This window comes from Sceloporus occidentalis, unplaced genomic scaffold (genome assembly GCF_023333645.1).
Source record: "Sceloporus occidentalis isolate IW3139 unplaced genomic scaffold, rSceOcc1.0.p SCAF_1, whole genome shotgun sequence".
Taxonomy (NCBI): Eukaryota; Metazoa; Chordata; class Lepidosauria; order Squamata; family Phrynosomatidae; genus Sceloporus; species Sceloporus occidentalis.
Window position 1 is genome coordinate 275473775 of NW_028316981.1, and position 19284 is coordinate 275493058.

Here is a 19284-nt window from a genome sequence, read left to right on the forward strand (position 1 = left end):
AAAGGAGGGTAGAAACAGACCAGGATTGGAGCCAAAACACCCCCAAAGCACCAAACCACGTCTGATTTTAAAAGCTAAGCAGGGTCAGCCCTGGCCAGTACTTGGATGGGAGACCGAGGGTAAATTTCAGAGGGAACTCGGGGGGAACCACTTCTGAGTGCCCCTTGCCTGAGTAAAACCCTATGAAATGAAAGGGGTAGGCAAGAGACGTGGAGAAACACTCATACACGCATGTGCGCGCGTTCCCACGTGCAGAGAGAGACCCACCTGCAAAGACCCAGGTCTTGGCTGCCTTCTGGAACCCGCGTTGGATCAGAGGGGCAGCCATTTCGGGGCGTACCACTTTCTCAGCGGCGGGGGAGGGCCGACGGCGCAGCAAAATGGAGGCGGAGGAGGGATGCTAATGAGCGTTGTGGGCGGTCCCTGCGTGTTTCCCACCCCCTCTCCGCTAGTCTTGGTACGCCCCGGAGGCAGAATGGCCACAGCGGTGGTGGAAGGCTCCAATCGAGTTCTCAGGGAGGCGATGCTGCGTTCCAGGCAGAGCGTGATGGTCGCGCTTTCCCCTGGCTGCTGGCAGCTCCCGCAAGGAGGTATATGGCAGAGTGGGGAAGGAAAAGAGCAGGGTTTGCACCCCTCCGCTGGCAGAATGGATGCGCCATCACTGCAGCAGAGACAGGGCCAAAGCAACACTGAAGGAATGACAACCCACTTTGACCCCCTTTCAACTGGCCCAGGGTCTCAGTGCTGTGGAATTCTGGGAACCGTAGTGTTTGTGAACCTTTTAGGGAATTCTGGGAACTGTAGTGTTTGTGAGACATCAAGGTCCAAAATACACTGCAGGAATGTCCCACTTTGGGACAGCTTTAACTCCCTGGCTCTCAGTGCTGTGGAATTCTGGGAACTGTAATGTTTGTGAGACATTTAGCCTTCTCTGTCAGAGAGGAGACTGCTCTGGTGCCTCAATAAACTACAGTTTTATTATGCATATTTAAAACATACCTATTTTAGAGGCAGTGTGGTATAGTGGTTTGAGTGTTGGACTGGTGTCTAGACACTGGGAGGCCAGAGAATCCCAGTTCAGCCATGGACATCCACTGGGTGACCTTTGACAAGTCACACACTCTCAGCCTCAAGGAAAGCAAAGGCAACCCATCGCTGAACAATCCTGGATGGATTCAGCTTAGGATGCATCCACGCAGGAGAAATAACCCGGTTTGGCACTGCTTTAAGTGCCCTGGCTGAAGGCTATGGAATTCTGGGAGTTGGAGTATGTTGTGGGGCCCAGAGCGGAGTTCCGCTCTGGGCCCACAACAGACTCCAACTCCCAGAATTCCATAGCCTTCAGCCAGGGCACTTAAAGCCGGGTTATTTCTCCAGTGTGGATGCAGCCTTTGGGTTGCCATAAGTCAGAAATGTCACAACGAAAGATACCTACATTTTCTCTTTCTCTTCCATTTCCAGCAAGGCGTTATTTGCTAACGGAAGATATTGTGCAATTGCAAGGATTCCAGCAGCAGAAACTGGCAACCGGATATAGAATATATGGTGAAAAAGGTATTCCTTTCATGTACTGTACACACTTCATTCTCATTAATACTCATTCACTGATATCGCAAAGGCTAACTTTAAACATGGATTTACCAGATATGCATCTTGAGTACGCATCTTTCAGTTGTACATCCAGTCTGAGATCATCCCTTATTTCTTTCGCTGTTTATGGGAAACAATGGGAAACAATTTTATGTTTATGGGAAATAATTTGCATGTAAGATGAACAGAAATAAGTACATGTCAATATCTCAATTTCAGATACCTATTTTAGAACTATTGAAGAAAAGTTAGCAAAAAATAGACTGATTCTCAAAGATGATTTGAAAACATTACTACATTTGTGCCAGACGAAAGATGAAGTGGAATTAGTCAAGAGAGTTATTTACAGGTACAGTCTGTGCAATAATGTGTTGTTACTTCATTTTTAATTTGATTTAGTTCAAAATATCACATGACATGTGACCATTGTGCATTTTTCTAAAGGGATTGGCTTTAATTGGTTTATGCTTGAAATGTTTCAATCCATGCTTTAAAATCATTGGGCTCACGCATGCTTTACATGTCACTGCCTCGTCTAATTTAGCATCGTTACATGTGGTTGTTCTGAAATAAAATGCAGTTTTATCATAATGCACTGAATCAGGTTGATTGAGCCAGGAAAAGCTTTTTAAAAAAATGTCTGAGAAAATAAAATGACTGTTAAATTTTCTTCTGCTTGGAAATATTGTGTATTACCAAATAATGAGGGAAGAGTAATATGAGCAGAAGCTTTTATCTTCTAAAATTGTTCAGTGTTGTGTTGATAATACAGAGAGAAGGGTTAGTTTTGGAAGATGCTATAGGCCAATTTTTCTCTGCTTGAGATCCCTAGATGTACTACAACTCACAGAACCTCCAGTCAATATAGATATTGTCCAGCACACCTGGAAGTACCAGGCTGCAGAAGGCTGATAAGCTTGTGTTCTTTTCTCTTGGCTTTTACTATTTTGTGTTAGTGATATTTCCATGCGTTAAACCAGTGCTACTCAAAATGGTGATCCCTGGAGTGGTTCAGGTCCCTGAACAGCCCCTAGCACGTTCACAAGAAAGCAAACAACTGCATCCAGTGAGCATAAATTTAACACTTCTTGGCTTTCAAGGTGTCATATGCAAACATGGAAAATATATTTATTGCAAAAAAAATTATTTATTAGCAAACTAGAACGTGCTAAAGATGCTATAAGGTCTGAAAATCAACCATTCCCTATGAGGAATGTTTGGGGAATTTGGTGTTTAGCTTGAAGAGGAGAAGGCAGATATGGCATGTTAATATCTGAAGGGATGTCATGTAGCAGATAGAACAGGCTTGTCTTCTGCTTCCCCAGAGACAAGGATATGAGTCAGTGAATTCAAATAGCAATTAAAGTTATTGTACCTAAACATTAAGAAGGAACTTCTGACAGTAAGTTTGTTTGATGGTGCAATAAATTAACTCAGAAGGTGATGGACTCTCCTTCATTGGAGATCTTTAAATAGAGGCTTAGTGGACACATCTTGGGAGCGCTCTGTTTATGTATTCCTGCATGGTAGGGTGTTGGACTTGGTGACCCTGGGGTACCTTTCAATTGTATGATATTATGTCTATTTCAACTCTTAAAGGATGCTATTTCCCATTTATTCTTTTCTTTCTTATAACCTGTACTTTAAAACTAGACCAAACACCAGTCTGTGTTTTTTATTTAGGTACCATGCAGAAAACAAAAATGTGGCCTTTGGAGAGTTCAAATTTGGCCCACTTTTCATGAGGCTTTGTTATGAGCTAGACCTTGAAGCATCTGCATTGGAACTAATTAAAGACCAGGTAGGTAGAGTTTGGAACTATATGTGTCATAGGCCTGGTCCAGACAGACGGGATAAGAAGCCCTCGTCACGTGCGAGGGGCGACACTTCTAGATGCCCCTCGCCCCTCACATGTGATGAGGGCATCAAAATGGTGGCACCCTGTACAGATGGGCGCCACCATCATTATGTGACGGATGTCTAGTGTCCGCATGTCGCAGCACCATTATGATGTTGTGAGTGTGCCATTGGTACACTGCGGCATCATAATCGTGCTGCAAGAAGAACCCACTTTTTGCGGGTTCTTTTTGGTCTGCGGTGAAGTCCCACGGTCTGGAGGCTGTGGCTTCCCCACGGACCAAAGCTAAGCACTGGGAGACCGTCCTTTTTGGACGGTCTGTTCCGCGCCTTATTCTTCATTTTAGAAAAATTGTATAATCCAAAGGGGACTCTTTATTATGTAAGCACTCATAAATTCATTGGGAGTTTTGCAAGAATGCCTGGGGTCCAGTATATCTGAAGGACCATATCTTCCTATATAACCCTGCTCAAGCCCTAAGATTTTTGGAGAACTCCCATTCGCTCAGTCCCATTGCCTTCCCATGTATGCTTGATGGGAGAGGGCCTTCTTGGTGGCTGCTCCCAGCCTCCCTCCCTGAAAAAGCTAGGATAATTCCCCCTTCCTCCACCAGGTGAAAACTTTCCTATTCCAACAGGGTTTTAGGAATCTACAGCTATGGACATGGTGTGTTGTTTTGTTTTTCTTTATATCATATCTTCTATTGAATTTTTAAATTATTTTAATTCTATACATATATTGATTTTTTTAAAAAAAATAATAACTTGCATATTATATTATTGATGCCTTTGTGTGCATTTACAGTGGACCCTTGTTATACGCTGGGGTTTGGTTCCAAGATCCCCCGTGTATAAGAAAATCCGGGGATGCTCAAGTCCCATTAAATATAATGACATAGCAAAATGGTGTCCCTTAAAAAAAATGGAAAATGAAGATTTGATATTTGAAATTTATACTTTTTTTGAACATTTCCAAACCGTGGATGCTTGAATCCATGTATAAAAAATCCGTGTATAAGAAGGACCAGCTGTATTGTGTTCTGGTTTTCATATTCTGTAAGCTGTCTTGAAACTTAATATTGGGAGAAAGAGACTATAAATGAATAAAATAACAACAACAGCTACCACCACTACATTGGATTTAACTGGAATAATAAATAAATAAATAAATAAATAAATAAATAAATTTTATTTGTATCCCGCCTCTCCAGCAGGATCGAGATGGCTTACAACATTGGTAAAATTCATACAATAAAAACAAACCCCACAACCGGCATTCATTTCAAGAGGGCTGTCAAAGCAGAAAGTGCCTATTGATGCTGGTACTAAGCTCATTAAGCAGTTGGCTGATGCTGTGGGAATTTATTTTCCAATATTGAAAGACTACTCCCATTATAGAAGAACATATGGGGAACATATCCTCCAGCTGTTGTTAGATGGGAACTGCCATCAGTTCTATCCAGAATAGCCAATGGTAAAGGAGGATGGAAGTTACAGCCAATATCTGGAGACCTCCCTGTTCTCCATTCCTACATTAAATTCTAAATGTCTTTGTTCATGGTTGGGCACCTATTGATGTTACCGGTAGTGTTAGACTACAGCTCCCATCTTCTATCAACATTGACTATACTAACTAGGGTTGGTGAGAGCTGCAGTCTAAAACGGTTAGAAGGAAACCAATACCTAGCTTCTAATTTGGTTGATAACAGTCTTCTAGACACCCTCCACTCTCAGATTTTGTTATAAATGAATGAGTCAACCATGTTAGCAAGATTTCAGGGTTGTCAGTTTTTCTCGCCTTTCTTCACCTTGGGAATGAACTTATTTCTACTGTGCATCTGGTTCTCTTCCTTTGTACTTATATTGGTTCTTTGGATTAACAGCCTTATAATGCAACCTGAACTTCAATATTCATATTTGTAATAAAGTGGGTTTATTCATGATATCAAAATCAACATTGTAACAATATTCCAGAATTGCTACCTGGAACAAACAACCTCTCCCTTCATGAATAGGTGCATTTGCTGTATCCCATTCACAGATCCTTACATTTTATATAGAATTATGAATAGTTATTTGGGGAAAACTCCCTACAGTTCTTTATATGCCATTAGTATGAGTATTTTATTAAAGTAGTCTGTACTGGAACAGAAATTTCAAAGAAAAATCTAGTTTTACTTCTGGATGCCTACAATAGATATTTTTAAGTAGGAATAATCACAGAGGTGTATGAGTAACAATGTTTTTTTCCTGTTAATCTGGAGGCACTGCAATCATGGGCATGTCTTGTCAGAGGTAATCTCCTGGGGCTGAAGGAAATTTGCTCCAAGGAAAATATGTTTAGGACTACAGCCTAAGATTGGCATCCAAAGGGTTGTATACAGTGATCTGTGTGTGGTATGGTGCTTTTGGGACCTCTCATCCTCCTATACTAATAGGGCTTCTTATTATATTAATATTCTTCCCAGTACTATCTTGTGTTATCTGAAGTCTAATCCTGAATATTAGGAACAATAAATAGGGATCTATTTATATTCCTTTTAGATTATGCTTTTTTTCCTCTACGGACTTTAATATGTCACAACCAGTCTAGAAATTTGCAATTAACATCATAGGTTTACTCTAAAAAATTATGAATAGAAAGGTGATTTGGTTGTAGATATTACCACTACTGAACAATTGCTGCAAACCAGTTCTATTTGTATTCTTCAGGCTCTCCATGGCTTCTTTTCAGACAGCACATCATTCAATATTTTGATGGATATGCTGTTTACCAAAGGTCATTATGAACGTAAGTAGCATGTGCCCCAAAGGCACACACTATTAAAAGTAAACTTTTCTTTAACATAATATTAAGAAGCTGTAATTGACACTGAATTGTTTGATCTTTGGAGATGGCAAGATGTTATCTAATCGCTTTTGGGTATTAAAAGAACTCTTAACACTTTTTGTAAATATAATTGAAGAGCACTTTTAGCAGTATGCTCATTAAGCTCTTGCTGTCTTTCTGAGAATGTAATCACGCAGCCCTGCAACAGTCTTGTCTTGTCTTTCTTTAAATTCATCCATGCTTTCCTGCAGCTGCTTTCTTTGAGGACACTGGGAATTTTTAAAATTCATTTCAGGAAAGCTGAACACCACATTGGAGTACAACATGGGTGAGGGAGTGGGTGTTGAGAGCACCAAATATACAGTAGAATCCTATGCATGTCTGCTTAGAGAAAAGATCCACTGAGTTCAGTGGCTGAGCTGAGATGAAATTGGCTGCAATTCCAAGTCTGATAGAGAAAACTGACACACAACACTTACGCATTTATTTTATTTATGCATTTACTTTGTATCCTGCCTTTCTCCTAACAAAGAACCCAAAGTAGCTTGCAAAAAGGTTAAAACAAGACTAAACTAAAAACCTGATGATATACAAGTTAAAAATCAGTTAAGGAGCTATCATAGAAAATCACCATTAATTTAAAACAATATATAATTTTTAAAACATAGCAATAGAGATAATAATGCAGTACACACACCATTATGTAGGGGATGTTTAGAAATATGATTTTATTATAATTTATATTCTATTGTTGCTTATGTCTTGTAATCCGCCTTGATTCCTTTGGGAAAAGGCGGAATATAAATAAATTGTATTATTATTATTATTATTATTATTATTATTATTATTACTTTATTGGCTTTGTGGCTGGTTAGTTGTTTCAGGAGGTGGTCTACAGCATAGAAGAACATCACAGCCTTTTAGCTGGTGGATTCTATCTTCCTCTCATAACATATAGAGTTGGGCACCTAAACAACAAATGCTACCTAGACCATCCTACAGATAAACCTACAGATTCCCACAACTGGATAACACTGGGTTGGATTGCACCACCACACCAGCACTGTGCAAGTGTGGCCTATCTCCCGTCCTAACAGATATGAGAACAGTACATAACATTGCTAAAAGGAAGGTTGACTCCTCTGGTCTGTTCCCAACCAGTTGTGCATCCTTGAACTGCCAACTAAAGCATAAGCCATCTAAACAAGGCCTGCTGAACACTTATTAGGTCACTAAAAACAGTTATTAACATTTGGTCATGTGGCTGACCAGGATTTTGGAGCCCTTCTGCCTGGTAGGAAGGAGCCACATTCACTACATATACAGTAGATTGATTTCCAAATAAATGTAGCTTTACCACAGTTATTGTATTGTTTTTTAAGTATGTTTTATGTTTTTAATTCCACACTGTTTAATTGTATTTTAAGGGGGGTGGGTTGAGGGTTTGGACTGTATATTTTAACTTTGTAAGCTGCTCTGATTGCTTTTTGTAGAGAGGCGGGATATAAATAAATTTTTTATTATTATTATTATTAGCTTTACTTTGCTAAAAACTGCTAGTCTGTATCAACCCTTAATCTGGGTTGATAAAGTATGTTACTATAGCCATGTTTGGATGACATTGTTTAAGTCACAATGTACTATTTTGTATTAAAAATCTTTCTAAACAATAGAGGCTAGGAACTTATTTTGCTTAGTGAATGTTGATGCTCTTAGGAGTTTCACTGTCTTGGCCACACAGATAAAACTTACCTTTAATTAGCAGGTTTTAGGAACTGAATTACATCTGGCACTAGCTTTTTTAAAAAAATCAGGTGTCAGTATAGCCCATCTGTAAAGTATTTCCCCCAGATTATAATTATTTTTTAGAACTCAACGTGCAGTTCTCTGAAATGTTATTAATTAGCAGTTGGGGGTATGTGATTATCACAATTAATCAACTAACATTAATTGAAAATCTGTTTGGCAGGTGCTCTGGAAGTGCTGTTAGAAATGAAGCAGCAAGGCATAAAATTCAACAGAGAAACCTATTTGCTTGCATTTGCAGTATGCTACAAACTGGTAATAATACATATTATATAAGATGTGTTTCCAGGTTTTATCGATAGAGAGAGATATCTATATACCGTCAGTCCTAAATATGTATTTTCCTAATTTAGATATTTGTTTCTTTATTTTATTTAGTACATTTGTATGATTCATCTTAAGCAAACATAAATTCTAGGGCAGCTGACAAGATGTACCAAATCAGTACAGTGAATAAAAACTGATAATCTAACAATCAGCAGCAGGTAAAACTTCTCAAAAATAGGTGAGTTGTGCTTTAAGGGATGTTTTGATTAGAGCAGGACATTTCAAAATAACTCTTATAAAAACTGGAACCTATTTCCAGATACATTTTACGTGTCTTTCTCACTAGATAGTTCTTTGGCACCTCATCATCAGTGGTGTTTGTATAAAGCTATGATATACTGTACAAGAATTTGTTAAGAGTTTATACCAGGCTATAATTCTCTGTTTGCTCAGTCTTGCATTAAATTAAATAGCTGGGCAGTTCATAGTTATTGCAGTCTGTTATTTTACAATATTTATGTGTAACGAGCACAGTAATAAATGCTGCCAACCTCTTTCTTTCAGTTAGTCTCAGAGGTGCTACAAGATCTCTCTACATACTGATTCTACAGACTAACATAGCTGTATGTTTAAATTCAATCACAGTAATATTTTGATTAATAGAAGGAGATGTCCCTAATAAGTATGTACTAGTAATAGGATGTGAATGGAGTGAGCCTTATCCTGCCATGTTGGGTTGAGATGTTCTTTGTTTGCTTGCTTCAAATAAATGAAGTTTGTATTCCATTGGAACAGATAATGCTCCTTTTTATAGCTGCAGTTGTCTCCCACCTTGAATCCAAATCTAAATGGAACTCTCATAACCCAACTTTCTCTCTTACATACACTAGGATGGAATGTCAATCACTAAAAAACTATAGTTTGATACATGGATCTTAACATGTCTCATTTTTTCAGAGCTTTCTTGTTAGCCGTGAGCTCTGGGTTCACATGCATGGCAAATTTCAGCTTTCTGAGCTGTATGAAAATATCTAAACCATTTGGGGATGCACTTTTTCCATATTTGGTTCCAAGGAGATGCTTATAGATCTATTCCTTTCAGAGATTTTTAGAAATCAATGGGTCGTATAGTATGCCTATGTCAGGTTTCAGCTATCTCAATAGCATTAAGAGGTACATTCAGTGGTACATTTAGTACCCCTTTTTGAAGGGGATGTGTACAAAGGCTCTGTTTTCTTGTTTTTTTTTAATAATTATTGGAGAATTTATGTGCGTAAGATTCTAGAGAAATTTCTGAACAATTTCAGTACTCCTGGAATTACGCCTTCGATAATTCAGTAAGGGCCTAGTATCTTTATAAGTACTTCGAACTGTTATCAAACATGCACTTTAACCTTCTGTTCCACAGAACAGCTCAGAGTCTTGCAAAATTTGTACCACACTACTTGAAGAAGCCCAGCTCAAAGGAGATCAGATGCTAAGAAGAGCATACTATTTTGCAGTCGCATTTGCTCTAAAACAGGTGCTGGATTGTTTGCTTCATTATCTATGTTGTTTGGATGTTGAACAGGTAGAATAACATACAGTGCAGGTATATGGTTAGTTACTTGGGTTCTATTCCTAGGAAACAATTTTAATACCTAGTCTCTAAATATATATGTATTTGGATATTTCATTTTCTTCATGCAACATTTCCTGAGAGAGGGTTTTTTACTTGTAATGGCAGTTTCATTTTGTTGAGTGAGGTTTAAATCTAACCACTTAACAAGAAATGGTCATATGTCCCATCCATCTGAAAATTCAAAAAAAAGAAAATCAAGGGGAAGCCTCACACAGGAGAAGCATCACAAACCGAATATTCTGTGGCACCAGGTAGTCTATTAACTGTTTATGCATAGTGGCACCTGGAGCATCTTTGTCTGGCTTCCTAGTGGCCTTAATGTTTTGTGGCTGTTATTTTGAGTACATTCTGGAAAGGCAAGGGACCATTGCCAGTCTACTTACTGAAGGAGGTACCTCAGAAAACAGGTTGGTTTTTCAACCTCCCAACTGAATCTTGGAAATTTTAAGTTCACATGCTTCACATCTGTGAAGCTCTCCCAGGTAAATAATGCTAACCTTGCTTGTAGAACCTAACTATCGAAGTTGGGGTCAAATTGTTTTAGTCCTCAGAAGACAATCTAAAGGACAGATTTCCCAACAAGAGCACAGAAGTTGGTCATCCCTGCTTTGTGGGATACTTAGTTGACTTGGTTTAAATGAGGATTAGCAAAGTGTGGGCCAAATATAGCCCACAAGGGTTTTTAAGGGCCTCGGTGCCTCCCTGGACCCCATGTTGCCTCCTGATGAAAATTGGGAGGGGGTGAGTTTCCATTGCTAGGGATGATGGTTTTGCTGCAAGCCCTTTTTTCTCCATGCCTCCCAGAAAACAGAAATGGATGACTAGCTACTTCTTGTTTCAGTATCCCCCCCCCCCGGCACCCCAATTTTGGCATGTAGATGATGTGGACTATGATGTGTCTTGGGTGCCAAAAATTGGACCCTTGGCACATGCTCATTCCTGACTTAAATGAAATGCTTGATAACACTTTACCTCTGAGCATAACCATACTGCTGTCTCTATCTCTTCCTTCTAGAATGATGTTGCAAAAGCTCGCTCCTATTTTTCCCAGATCATAAACACAGAAAGTAGGATATGCAATAATCTGAAAGTAAGTGTGTTGAATACTCATTCTGAACCCTGAGGGTGTGTTGTTTTTGTTTTAAGGAAAGATTCTTCAGTCCTTTGAACAATCTTAGGACACATAAACTCTTATTGTATTTCAACAACTCTTGACAAACTACCATTGCCTTGCCTTGCTTAAGATTGCTGTTTGGCAGACTTGCATTGCGGGAATTTCAATAAGTACCTTTCTCCTACTGCTCTTCAGTTTTAACATGTTTTAATGAGCTAGCAAAGCCTCTGATGTTGTTTGGTATCAGGGAAATGGAATCATGAAATATTTTCCACCTCCTGTTAGAAAAGGGAAAGGTTAGTCTAGAGGAAGATTATGTTCACCCAACTCCCTAGGTATAGGAGTGGCCATTAGCGTGGAACAGTCCAGAGAGAGAGGAGGACCATAATGACAGGTCAACTAGAAGACAAGCAGCTTACATGTAGAATGGCCCAAGGAGGACAGAAGTGTAAGAAATAAACTTAGAGGCAGGATCTTGAAGGAACAGCAGGTGAAGATGGATGTTGTCTGACACAGAGACCTGAGGAACAGGTAGAGAGAAAGAAAGAAAGACAAAGCTGAGGAAAGAAGATACAATGAAACTGGAAGCAGCTATGCAAAACCTCCATGCTGAGGACACAAAGAGAATCAGGAGGAAGATGAAACTAAAGATCAGGGAGCATAGCTACTGTTTATTTAGAAATAAAGCTCGCACCTTCCATTTTTTACTAATTCTGCCCCCAACAGCATAAACTTCCTGGTCTGTCATAATGACATAAACTCATATTTGAGTATTAATTCTAACCCAGTTGCTTAAAAATACTGCTGTATACTCAATATCAAAGACCAACTTCCTTCAGAAAAGCTTGCTTAATCCACTTAGGTCATTTCTGTAATGTTTTTGAGGAGAAACTTACAGTGAGAAGAAATGTATTTAAAATGTGTTATTTTTAGGAAGAATGGTCCTTCTTGGACCATCCCTACCAGGGTCTTCCTTCCTAGGTCAGGTTCATCGAATTGGATAAAAAAAAATATCATACAGAATTATGAAGGCATAAAGAATCTTAGTGCAACTTTTGTAATGGAAAAATAATACATACAATTTATCTGGACATTGGTTAATGTTCGTGGTCAGTACAATAAAGCTGTTCAAGATGAACCTAGAAGGGCAAATTATTATCAACTCTCATTGTCCCTGGCCTTGAAAATGCTGATGTTGTGTGACTTCAGAATCTAAGCAAGGCCTGATTAATATGTGGACAGTGGTCCCTGGGGATTGGGGAGTAGGAAAAAATTCTACTTGAAACTCTGGAGAATCATTGGTGCCAGTCAGAGCTTCAGTACTGGGCTAAATGAACCAATGGTTTGCTTCAGCAGCTTCCCATGTTCTGATCCCTTTTAATTAACAATCCTTCTACGGTTCACTATGGAATTGCTGTAGTTGGTGTGAGAGAGGTGGCAACACTGTTTAGATCAGTGCCACTTAGAGTGGGAGTCCATTGTACCACTGTGAAAGCCATGGGCTGCCAGTCCCTGATGACTTTCCAAAAAAGAAGGAAAGAAAAAAAGTTGTAGCCAGCGGGGAAAATTATGGTATTGGTCCTTGGCACACTGGAGTGGGTGGGGAGTGCTGGTCTCTAACATCAAGATAGCTTAAGATTTTTTCAGCTTTGTACGTGTTTTGCTTTCCAGAGCTTATGCAAGATTTATTCATTATTAGTGTATTTGTTCAAGCTTCTTCTGCAGGCTGCATCTGGGGACCTAAATAACCTTGTTCAGACCTTGGAAAGAGCAGCTGATCCCAGTACTTCAGATTTTGTGAAAAAGCCTGAGTTCTGTATGCACGTGGTAAGTGGATGGCTGTTGTGGAAGCAATGAGTGCAAGAGAGCTTTTTTTATAGCTAGGAGTCTGGCCTGTTTCCTCCCTTGACGAAAGAAGGCTTACTTTTTATCTCATGGATTCAGGATCTTGAAAAACCTATAGTATTCTCTTTGTTTGTTTGTGGTTGTGTGTGTGAGTGTGACACGTGTGGGTAACTTGTGATTAACCAGGTTCTGTTGTGTTCTGTGCTGATTAGACTGATGGGAGCTATAGTGAAACGTGGAAAACCACATGTTCCCCAGCCCTTCTGTTTTCAGTATCCTCAACCATTAGCTGGGCTGGCTAGTGATGATGGAAAGTGCAGTGAATATCTGGAGGCCCATATAGTATAGATTTAGATGATAGTATAGTATAGATCTGGAGGCCCATATAGTATAGATTTAGGGTGCACCCACACTAGACATTTATAGTGCTTTGATACCACTTTCAGTGCCATGGCTCCATCCTATGAAGTCCTGGGATTTGTAGTCTTCTGAGAGACTTCTATGCCAGAGAGCTCTAGGGCTATAGTTCAGGGAAATGCACTAAAGAATTCTAAGTTCCTCACAAAACTACAAACCCAAGATTCCATAGCATAGACCTGTGATGGTTAAAGTGATATCAAGCTGCTGTGATGGAAGAGTATTTATCAGAGAGCCTGCAATCATGTGGACAGCCCTTTTTTGCCATATTGGTGGACTACTGATTTGCTGCCTGCAACCTCCTAAGTGTTGCCACCCAGGAGAATATTTCCTGCTCATGTGATCCATCCCAGTTAATGCTCATTCAGGAATGGCATGCTGGTTTTGAAGCCAGCATGATGTAGTGGTTTGAGGGTTGGACTGGTACTCCTGACCAGACCAGGGTTCATATCCCTGCTCAATCATGCAAACCCGCCATGTGACATGGACAGGTCACACTCTCTCAGCTTAAGAAGAGGACAATTGCAAGTCCCTTCTGAACAAAATTTGCCAAGAAAATCCCTTGACAGGTTTGCTTTAGATTTGCCATAAGTTTGAAATGACTTGAAGCACACAAGAACAACAACAGCACTAGGGAGTCATGTCCTATTTTTACAGCTTTCTCTAATCTCTCTCCCCCCCCCCTCCTGCCACTTCCCTAGAAAGTAGGTTCTGTGGATCAGTTGAAGCTAGGCATGGAAGGGTATGGTTGTAGCTGATTGCAAACCATAAGGGAGTTCTGTGATGCCCTGTTGGCCAGAGGATGCTGCATAAATTAGGGGTGTGTTTTTTTGTTTGATTGTTTGTTTGTTTTTGCTGTATGGAAGATGCAGATTTAGTTTATAGATGGTGCCCTGATCTTTGCCCTGATCTTCTCACAGCTGACTACAGTCAGGGAGAAACTGGAAGACAATCCAGCCCTCTGTATCTGGTTTGAAGAAATCTTCGCCAAGCTGCAAGCCTCAGGACAGGTGACCTCTCTGTCTCTTGATGACTTGCTCTGTCAGATCCCACAGTCAAAGAGCCGCCACTTGCAGGTTCTGAAACAAAAACATGTGAGTCGACGGACTCTGAAGCCTCTACACTCTGCTCTCCTGGCTGAGTAGATCCCATGTTTGGACTATTCTTTCTCCTGCTAGAACTAGAATCCAATAAAACATCTCCTTTGTTTAGAAAAGTGAGTTTCTGTTTTCCTTGGTGAATTCTGATGCTTCAAACAAACCAACCAAACTTGGTGACATCATGCTTTTGAATGCTGCTTTCAAAATCCCTCAAAGTTTAGCATAGTAACGTCTGAGGGGCCTGTATCTCCTCGATTCCCTCAGACAGCTTGCCCACTAGCTCAGGAATTTTAGTTGTTATCCCCAAAAAGAAAGAAAAGGAAGGGGAAAAATTGTAGCTTTACCAGGTTCTGCAAACTAAATGAATAAATAGTATATAAACAAGTAAATAATAATACACCTAGAAATGTCAAAAGCAATCATTTTGTAATAAAGGTGGCATGGTGACCTCCAGAAAGTAGCCATCATTTGTACCCTTTATTTTGTCCCTTTCCTGATCAAAAGTTTCCAAGTCAGAATAATCCAGCTCTATCCATGTTTCTTACTACAGGACTACAGAGACAATAAGTATCCATTGATTCCTACTTGGAGGCGGGGGCAAAAGTGTTGCCAGTGGGTTGCAAACTCCTTAAACTCCTGAAAATACCAAAGCCCCCAATACTTCTTTTAAAAAAATATTCAGTTGGGTTTTTTTTTGCCCAAAATATCATCTCAAAAGGGTCAAAATGAAAGTGTCACTATCACCCCAAGCTCCACACATATCTCCAAAACTTTTTTAACATCCAAATATGATGCTACTTCCAGTCATGTTGGGTACTCCAGTATGGTCCACTGGGATGGTGGGTGGGAAAACAATGTTGAAAAATGGCTCCCACGCTCACAAGAGTTTTGCCCACCCCTGTACTAAAGTGTTGATAACCAACTGTTTTGGTTAATTCTCAGGTATCATGTCTGCAAGCCTTCAAGCAGGTTGCAAAAAACAAAACAAAAGTATTAACAATAAACTACCAATAACCATTTAAATATGAAAAGGTGAAATAGAGAAATAGCAGCAGCAGGATGAAACCAAATAACTGTTGATTAAATCCTTATGAAACTAAAAATTCAGTTTGCTGCTTAAAAGACTGAAGAGCTGGCACCAGGTGCCACCATAAAAACTGTTTCATTTCCCAAGCATCATCATCATCTTTATTACAATTCAGTTGATACCCTGTCCTTCCACACAGAAGCTCACAACAGTAGAATTCAAATCAACGTTGAGGATGTCAAGATAACGAGACCTCCTTTTCCCATATATGGTGGACTTGTAAGAAGGCAAAAAGTTACTGTTCTAAGATTTATATAATAATTCCAAAAAAAATTCAAGATAAATTTTGTAACGTTACCAGAAATGTTTTACTTAGACATTATGGAAAAAGAAGGGGTAGGGACGCAGTGGCATTAAGACCACCGACTCTGATGACTGCAAGGTTGGCAGATTGGCAGTTTGAGACCTAAGCACCATGTGACGGATTGAGCTCCCATCACTAGTCCCAGTTTCGGCCAACCTAGCAGTTTGAATGCATGAAAAAGTGCAAGAAGATAAATAGGTAGATAAATAAGTACTGTGGTGGGAAGTTAACAGTATTCCATGTGCCTCGGCGTTTAGTGATGCTAGCCAGGTGACTACGGAGTCATCTTTGACAACACTAGCTCTCTTGGCTTAGTAATGGAGATGAGCACCACCCCCAACAATCGGACATGACTAGACAATCATGGCTAAGAGGGAACCTTTACCTTTTAGTAAATATGGATCCCTTCTTTGATAGGACAACAGCAACAAGAATATTGTTTGCTCAAACCTGGAAACAGACTGGAAGCACCAGCGATGGACAAATAGATTGTTAAGGTCACAATGGCATGGTACAGACTGCATAAAAGCACCATGCTGGCACCAATTTTATGGCTAGGGACCGTGCGGCGTGGTGCCATAACATTGGTGGCGTCCCGTGTACACAGGCATGCCATTGTTACGTAAGTACCGTGCAGCATCTGCATGTTGCTGCACATCACTTATGTAACAAGTGCGCCAGTGGCACACTCGTTACATCAGCCCTGTGGCACAACCCCCCCCCCCCCCGGTTTTCCGGGTTCTTTTTCCGGCAGAGGGAAGCCGTACGATTTGGCGGCGGCGGCTTTCCTCCAGAGGAAATTAGGCTGCCAGCTGGCTGCCCTTTTCGGGCAGTCTGTCCCTCGCCTGAGTAAGGCCAAATGGCCAAATTACAGTGGACACTTGTTATACGCTGGGGTTTGGTTCCAAGACCCCCGTGGATAACAAAATCCATGGATGCTCAAGTCCCATTAAATATGACATAGCAAAATGGTGTTCCTTATAAAAAATGGAAAATCAAGGTTTGATATTTGAAATTTATACGTTTTTGGAACATTTTCAAACTGTGGATGCTTCAATCCGTGTATAAGAAGGGCCGACTGTAGCGGTTTCTAAAGGATAAGCCAAGTGAAGACTTTTGAAAGATTGGAAAACATTTATTTATCGTACTGGAAACCATTTATGGGCTTTTTGAGCAATAAGAAATCTAATGATGTAATGTAAGCAGGATTATTAGTTGGATCTGTAATAACAGAATAATTTTTTTCTCTTTTTTATTTTTCTTCTCATTATAGTCAGGATTGGGGATCAGAGCCCTACTGTGTTTATATAACTTTTTCCCTTTTCTTGCTTGCTCTTTTTTCCTCTTTTCTTTCTTTCTTTTCCTTTCTTTTTCTCCTCTTCCTTTTTACCTCTTTGTTTTCTCTTCTTTAACCCTTCTACATTATCTTTGCATATTATTTTGATTGTAAATCAGTTCGTGTTAACAATTAATAAGAATTAATTAAAAAAAACAGTAGAAGACCTGCTCAGCTTCTAAAATGTGTTAGTGCTTAGAACCACTGAATCAAGGGGAATATGGTACATCAGGTAGAAAGCTGAGGGAATGGGACCAGTTACACTAAAATAAATGGCTTTAAAATACACTGAAATCTAGGGCATAAATCCACTTGGCAGTCACAACTAGTCTAAACCTATTGAATAAATGGAAATACATTTACCATATATACCATGTATTGATTCAATTACTCTAGTTAGAAGTACATCAGATTTGGGTTTTTATTTCCACCATGGAAAAGCATTCAATTAAGGATACTGAATTTTCTAAGCACCTCTATTCAGATGCTTTAAACATCTTTAGAAATGAAGTGAAACTCCCCCTTCCTTGCTCCCTGCATGTGCATGCACACACACAGGCATCCCATACTATATAGGTTTTGCTCTTCCAGTGGACTGTACTGGTAAGGAATAGATGAACCTTTGAGAGCTGCTAATCCAGAGCAGTAACCTACAGTATTTTCCTGTCTCAGTCTTCATCTTGAGAACAGAAAGAAGAAGAAAAAACAGGCAAGAAAACCTAATTGAAGGAAAGTATTGATGCATCTGGATTTTAATGAGGCCTTTGGTGGTATCTTACAATCTTCTTTCTACAAAACAATACTATTTGCTGGAAGGAGCATATGCAGAGAATGGTTACAGATGGGAAAATAAGTAATTGATTGGACATGATGCTATACTGGAAGATTATATTACAGTAGATCTAAAATAATATATGACGAGCAAAGAGTTCTCAAGGCTGTAATCTTAAACAACTCACACCTGGAAGTCACTTCTACTGAGATCAGTGGGACTTATGTCCAAGCTGACATACCTGGGATCAGTTAGCGATCTGCTTTTAATACCTATAGCTCTAATAATTCAGTTAGTTTAAAGGTAATTTGCTTAGTCTGAAAAGTTATAACCCTGATAAATTTGTTGCTTCCACAAGTGCACTTGGCCTCACATACTGTAACAGAATTCCCATTTGCCAATGTCCTTGCAATCAAACTTTCCTTCCTGATACTATTAATGGGGAAGGAATAGCTAGGAAGAGCTTTCCCACCATCTCCCCAAGAGATTCTCTTACAAATTGCTCTTTCCTTGCATGGGGAGGAGAAGGAGAGAATGGAGATTATCACATTGGGAAGAGGATGCCCTTTTCCCATCCTTTCTCCTGATTGCGTGAAAGATTTTCAAGTCACATCATGCTAATGTGATCATTATCCCGTCAGTGAGCTGCAATTGTCCACAATCACGCAAAAGGTGATCATCCCATCAGTGAAGTGGAATTGTCTTGTCATTTTGCATTAACGTAAGTTTCTGTTATTGAAAAGTGAGAGGACAATTCCACTTCATTGACAGAATAATGACAGGATGAGCGTGACATGTAAGTCTTTTGCACAATCGCACAATAAGGACAGGATAAAGATGGGAGAAATCCACTTCGATCCCGTCATTTGTCCCCCCATGTGATAATCTTTAATGCTTTCTGTTCCCTCCCTGTGAGGAAAGAGGATTGCAGGTGTATACTGTATTTGCATTTGGCCCTAAACCAAGCATAGTCCCAGCATCCCAGCATAGTATAGTTAATCACAGAGTTGGAAGAGACCGCAAGAGCCATCCAGTCCAACCCCCTGCCATGCAGGAAATCCAAATCAAAGCATCCCCGACAGATGGCCATCCAGCCTCCGTTTGAAGACCTCCAAGGAGGGAGACTCCACTACACTCCGAGGGAGTGTAATAATAATAATAATAATAATAATAATAATAATAATAATAATTGTATACAAATACTGTATTGGATCGAGGCGGGTAACAACAAACAAAAACAAAATCAAACATGACTATCAGTAGATAAAAGCATAACAGGACATATTAGATCCTAGTTCCCCAATCTCCCTCCCACCCTAAAATTCCATTAAAAACAAT

At 39.8% G+C, this 19284-nt stretch overlaps 2 protein-coding genes across 3 annotated transcripts in view; one reads left to right on the forward strand and one right to left on the reverse strand.

The window, feature by feature from the left end:
• MRPS27 (mitochondrial ribosomal protein S27) overlaps positions 1–378 on the reverse strand; it is an 81104-nt gene extending 80726 nt beyond the window's left edge. The window contains exon 1 of one of the 2 annotated variants that reach the window (XM_089494030.1): positions 268–378. In XM_089494030.1, coding sequence (XP_089350156.1) covers positions 268–328 — 61 coding nt within the window. In that variant the 5' untranslated portion in view covers positions 329–378. The remainder of the gene's footprint in view (positions 1–267) is intronic. The other variant, XM_089494038.1, reaches the window with a different exon arrangement.
• An 86-nt stretch (positions 379–464) lies between these two features.
• PTCD2 (pentatricopeptide repeat domain 2) lies at positions 465–14569 on the forward strand. The gene is made up of 10 exons (XM_089494057.1): positions 465–590; positions 1462–1554; positions 1810–1939; positions 3274–3391; positions 6160–6238; positions 8247–8338; positions 9759–9872; positions 10987–11061; positions 12799–12912; positions 14268–14569. Exons 1-10 carry the CDS (start codon positions 476–478, stop codon positions 14490–14492), a joined length of 1155 nt encoding a protein of 384 aa, XP_089350183.1. The 5' UTR covers positions 465–475; the 3' UTR covers positions 14493–14569.
• The last annotated feature ends 4715 nt before the right edge of the window (positions 14570–19284 follow it).

Coding starts and splice junctions, on each gene's coding strand:
- PTCD2 (XM_089494057.1), top strand. CDS start 476: ATGGCCACAGCGGTGGTGGAAGGCTCCAATCGAGTTCTCAGGGAGGCG. Junction 591..1,461: donor CTGGCAGCTCCCGCAAGGAG/GTATATGGCAGA, acceptor TTCCATTTCCAG/CAAGGCGTTATTTGCTAACG. Junction 3,392..6,159: donor TGGAACTAATTAAAGACCAG/GTAGGTAGAGTT, acceptor TGTATTCTTCAG/GCTCTCCATGGCTTCTTTTC.